Source organism: Canis lupus, chromosome X, assembly GCF_003254725.2.
Source record: "Canis lupus dingo isolate Sandy chromosome X, ASM325472v2, whole genome shotgun sequence".
In the NCBI taxonomy this organism is placed as follows: Eukaryota; Metazoa; Chordata; class Mammalia; order Carnivora; family Canidae; genus Canis; species Canis lupus.
The window spans coordinates 91,403,797-91,409,170 of NC_064281.1; the positions used below are offsets into that span (position 1 = coordinate 91,403,797).

Sequence of the window (5,374 nt, forward strand, 5' to 3'; positions counted from 1 at the left end):
CACACCACTCAACCCCCTGCACCTGTCTTGATGCCATCTGCTCCGCTTCTGCATTCATCAGCTCTCCCTCTTCTCTCTCACGAGGACATGTCATTGCATTTAGGGCCCACTCAGATACTCCAGGATACTCTCCCCACCTCAACATCCCTAACCTACCCACAAATGCACAAGACTCTTATTTTACAAGGTAACATTTATCGGTTCCAGGGATGAGGACTTGGTATATTTGGGTGGCCATGATTCAGTTTCCTAAGGACTCCAGAATCTTTGCATACAATTTCCGGAAGACCATGGACCCCAAGTAGGGGCATCTGCTCTGGAGCTGCATTTCACCACAGATACTCTGGAGGCAGCTCCATTTACTTATTCACCATGGTCCCTGCATCCTTTCAGAATGAACAACAGCGCTGGTTAACAATAACACAGCGCAAACCACACCCAGCTCTAGTCCTAGGAAAGGAGAATCCCCCAGATACCGGGCCCAGGAATCTGCATTTCTAACAAGCGCCCCAAAAGAATTCTCATGCAGCCAGCCTTGCACCCATCCTTTAGTGAGTACTGGTCAAGAGCCTGGAGGCCTGGGGAGGCCTCTTCTCACAGAAGAATTGGGCGAGCCTGTTTGCCCCAGAGCGCGCTACTGCTCCTCCCCCGCCCCGCCCCGCCCCCCAAGGTGAACTAAGGTTCTTGTTCCTTTGATTTCGATGCCATTCTGTGTTTCATGCGCCCGCCCGGCCCCAAGGCGCGGAGTTGAGCCAGGGGAGAAAGAGGGGAAGCGGGGGTGGGGGGGCGCAAACTCTTGCAGCCCGGCAGTGAGGCTGCACTTGACGCCGCGCGGCCCTCCAGCCTGCCTCGCACCCCCTCCGGCGGCCGCCTCCGCGGGCGCGCTCGAGCATCCGGCTGGAGACTGCGCGGGAGCCCGCCCCCGCGCCCCGCTCATTGGCCGCGCCGGCCTCTTCGTCACGCTCTTTTGTCTCCGTGCGCAGAGGATAAAAGCCTCGGCGGCTGCCGTGGGAACCGCGCTGTCGGGACTCGGCTACCCCTCGCCGGGAGGCCGTGCGAAGCAGCTCCCCGGGCAGCTCCCGGTCGCCTGGCGGCCGAGGCCGTGCCCGTGCCTTTTCCCTGCGGGGCCGCGGAGAGCGGAAGGCGGCATCCATCGCCCGCAAGGCCTGAGCGTCCGCTGCCCACCGGCCCAGCACAGGTGAAAAAAAAAGGGGGGTGCGCGATCGCCCCGGCGCGGAGAGAGGAGGGGAAGCTCCACCGGTCCTGGGCGGCTCCCCGTTTGGGGAATCGAGGACTGCGTGGCGGGGGAAGGAGCACTCCGGTGGCCCGGCTGCCTGAGGGAGGAGGTGGGGTTCTGCTGGATGCTGCCCAATGGGTAGGATTTGCCTGGATTGAGAAGGGGGCGTTTTCGGGGAGAGGGGGCACGGGGTCGGGGTGGGGGTACGGACGCAAACTGTCTTGCCTTGAACCCCCTTGGCATCTCCTCCTCTGGAGAGGAGTATGTGGGTGTGCGTGTCCAACTCCTATTCCCTGTCTCCGTGGCAGGCCATTAAAGCCGGATGCGAACTTGGATTCTGTGTGGCTGATTGCGGAGCTGGTAGGCCGACCATTTCCCGGGGGAGATGTCCTGGGGCGGGGGTCGCTTTGGCTCGTCCTCAGAAGGTGGGAGAGGAATTTTCCGCCCGCCGCCCGCGGAGGCGGCGGCGGGGTGGGGGGGGAGCTGGGGTGGTGCGGGGAGGGAGGGAGGGGGATGAGGGATGAGGCCGCTCCTGACCCTGCCCTCCCCTGCCCTCCGCGGCGGCGCAGTCTGGACGCCCCGAGGTCCCGGATCGGCGACCCCCGGTGGACAGAGAACTAGCGTAGCCGGACGACGAGCTTTCGCACCAAGGCCACCGGTTGCAGAAGCTGGGAGTGAAATAAAGGCGCGCGCGCCGGGTCCTGCGCTCCTGTAAGATTCTGAGAAATAACGGGGGAGGGGAGAACTTTGAGAAGGGGGTGTGGCTGGGACCTGAGGCCAGGAGGTTAAGGAGACCAGACCTTATTTATTCCTACAAATCTGTGACCACTGTGCTCTATTTTGAGAGCCCAATGTCAGCTTCCATACACTCTCATACTTAGAATTAGAAGCAACAGTTGCCCTCCTGGACGACTGGCGGGAGGGGATGGATGTGGCTGTAAAAAGCACCCTGCTAGCACAGAGACACCGGCTGGCTCCGTGAGGTTGTAATTGCCAGTCTCCTAGAAGATATTTTTAGGGCAGTGGGCAGATATAAAATGTACTGCAGGACATTCGGGAAGGGAGAAACCCAATTGCAGCCAGTTCCCTTCTTAACTCCTCCCCGTTGTTTTTCTTTTTCACAGCCCCTACCGAGATAGGAAGAAGGCAGAGTGCCCCAGCGCGCCCGCAGGTTAGGCTTCCCCACAAAGCCTGAGCAGCTTGTTGTGTTCGGATACCGGAGCGTCGATCGCCGTGAGCAGTCGGTCATGGCTAGCATCATCGCGCGCATGGCTCATAGCCGGCGGCAAAACGCCCCCTTGCCGCCCTGGGCCCATTCTATGCTGCGGTCCCTGGGGAGGAGTCTCGGTCCTTTAATGGCCAGCATGGCAGAGAGAAACATGAAGGTGTTCTCCGGGAGGGTGGTGCCAGCCCAGGGGGAAGAAACCTTTGAAAACTGGCTGATCCAAGTCAATGGGGCCCTACCCGATTGGAGTATGTCCGAGGAGGAAAAGCTCAAGCGCTTGCTGAAAACCCTCCGAGGCCCCGCCAGGGAGGTCATGCTTTTGCTCCAGGCGGCCAACCCCAACCTAAGTGTGGCAGATTTCTTGCGCGCGATGAAATTGGTGTTTGGGGAATCTGAAAGCAGTGTGTCCGCTCACGGTAAATTTTTTAACACCCTGCAGGCACAAGGGGAGAAAGCCTCCCTTTATGTGATCCGTTTAGAGGTGCAGCTCCAGAATGCTATTCAGGCAGGGATCATAGCTCAGAAAGATGCAAACCAGACTCGCCTGCACCAGCTCCTTTTAGGGGCCGAGCTGAACGGGGACCTGCGCTTTAGGCTGAAGCATCTTCTCAGGATGTATGCAAACGAGCAGGAGCGGCTCCCCAATTTCCTAGAGTTAATCAAGATGATAAGGGAGGAGGAGGATTGGGATGACACTTTTATTAAACAGAAACGGCCCAAAAGATCTGAGTCGATGGTGGAGAGGGCCACCAGCCCCGTGGCATGTCAGAGCTCCCCTCCGATAGTGGTGGACGGTGCTGACTGCAACGTGATAGAGATAGACGATGCCCTGGATGACTCAGATGAGGACGTGATCCTGGTAGAGTCTCAGGACCCTCCACTGTCCTTCTCAGCTTCCCCTCTCCCCAGACGCAGGGCCAGATCTCAGGATCAAGTGCTGGTCATTGATTCCCCGGACAGTTCCCGGGCTCAATCTCCTTCCACCAGTGGGGGTTCTGGGCACAAGAATGATGGCTCTGGGAATCTGCGTAGAGCCAGGAAGCGAAAACACACAATCCGCTGCTCATATTGCGGCGAGGAGGGCCACTCCAAGGAAACCTGTGACAATGAGAGCAACAGGGCCCAGGTGTTTGAGAATCTGATCATCACCCTGCAGGAGCTGACGCATACAGAGGAGGAGGGGCCGAGAGAGGCGCCTGGTGAACAAAATGACCCTTCTGAACTGCAGTGAGGTGGTAGCCCCTAGCCTTAAGTGAACCCTGACCCATACTCAGTGTCCAACAGTGTGACAACTGGGGAGGGGAGCTTCTCGTTGCATGAATTCACAAAGCAGCTTTCTTTTTCAGAGCGGAGTAGAAAGGGTCTTGGATACCAGTTCTATGGAGGGAGACACAGCCTGACCTCTGTCCTTGCTTCCCCACTCCCCTCTCTGCCGCCTAAGGGTCTGTTTTCTCTGTGTGCCCATTTCCTTGATGGCTTTATTCTCTGTGAAAGTGGCATAATTCATCGTTACATCTTCAAAGTACAAAAAAGCGAAGTGCAAATTACCCCAAACTCTCCACCCTGATCTAACCATTGTCAACCCTTTGATGAGTGTTCTAGAACTTTCCCTATTCCTGTGTACCCAGATAGATATACATATAGATAAAAGTGATCAAATATAAGTGCTGTTCTATAGTCTGTATTTTTCCACCAAACGATATATGTTGTGGACTTCTTTCTATGTCAATATATATATATATCTATATATCAGCATCTATTTCAATGCCTCTGTGTTATTATTTTAGGAAAAGGTAAAGGAAAAAGGAATGAGAAATACAATAAAAAGCTATAAAGGAGTGGGGTTGTAGCTTGAGGTGGGGTTTTTATCAACCTTGATTTGCAGATGAGGAAAAGGGAAGAAGAAATGGGCTGAAATAGTCCCCAAAGGTAGATGGACAGGGCCCCTTGCCACAACTGGCCTGTCCCTTAGGTCACACAGCCAGGTTAAGTGTGCCCACTGGTTGACTGCCCCAATGCTTGCTTCTCTACCATGTCCAAAGGAGTCTGATGGAGGAGGGGTCTGGTGCTGAGCTAACAGCCCCCAAATGGGGGCTTCCAGCGGCACTGTTCCTGGATCATTTTGGGGAGGAGCACTCTTCCTCCTCTGGGTGAATTCCTTGGATTGCTGCTGCTGCTGCTGCTTGTGGACATCCCGGTCACAGCCTGGAATCTCTCCTGTGGCCTGATACCACCCTCTCTGCACTCCCCTGTGAAAGAAAGGAGAGAGCAGCTCCTCCTGGGAGCCCAGCACAAGGCTCAGCTCCTGAGAGATAGCACCAGAGCCTCCCCCCATAAGCCCTGAAGTGATCTGCTGGAGGACGCAGGTGCCCAAGCTAACCCCTTGCCACCCCAAGAATTGAGACTAGCTGGGGAGGGATGAAAAGCCATGTAGTTGCCAGGCACCTGGTGATAAGCAATTGAGAAGCTCCACACCGAATTTTTAGTCATTTCAGTGAGCAGTGCGGTACTTGTGGGGGGAAAGAAAGAAGAGGTGGACCCCCCCCCAATCTGCCCTGTCCCATCTCCTGATCTCAGATTGGAGGGTAACAAAAGAGGACACGTGGGACGTCAGCCCCCAAGGGTCCCTGTGTCTGGCATAGGTGTGGATGTCCCTATTCCTGTGGGCTGGAGGGATGCGGGGAGGGAGCTGATCGCGCAGACTTGAGGCCCCAGGAGAGTTAGTGACATAGGAAATAGGGACTCCACCGAACTGAGAGGTGAGCCTCAGCAGCTGGGGCATTGGGGGAGTAGCACGGAGCTGTTTGGGTGAGGGGAACTTGGGTGAGGGCGCAATGACTGGAGACACACAGAGATCCATGGCGACTGGAGACACACAGAGATCCATGGCCACAGGAAGCCTGGGAGCAATT

The 5,374-nt window shown here is 56.3% G+C and overlaps 1 protein-coding gene across 1 annotated transcript; it reads left to right on the top strand.

Moving 5' to 3' along the window:
* The first annotated feature begins 969 nt into the window (after positions 1 to 969).
* Positions 970 to 4,221, top strand: ZCCHC12 (zinc finger CCHC-type containing 12). Its single transcript, XM_025431612.3, has 4 exons — positions 970 to 1,198; positions 1,546 to 1,597; positions 1,807 to 1,948; positions 2,362 to 4,221. Exon 4 carries the CDS (start codon positions 2,485 to 2,487, stop codon positions 3,691 to 3,693), a length of 1,209 nt encoding a protein of 402 aa, XP_025287397.1. The 5' UTR covers positions 970 to 1,198; positions 1,546 to 1,597; positions 1,807 to 1,948; positions 2,362 to 2,484; the 3' UTR covers positions 3,694 to 4,221.
* Positions 4,222 to 5,374: the final 1,153 nt, after the last annotated feature.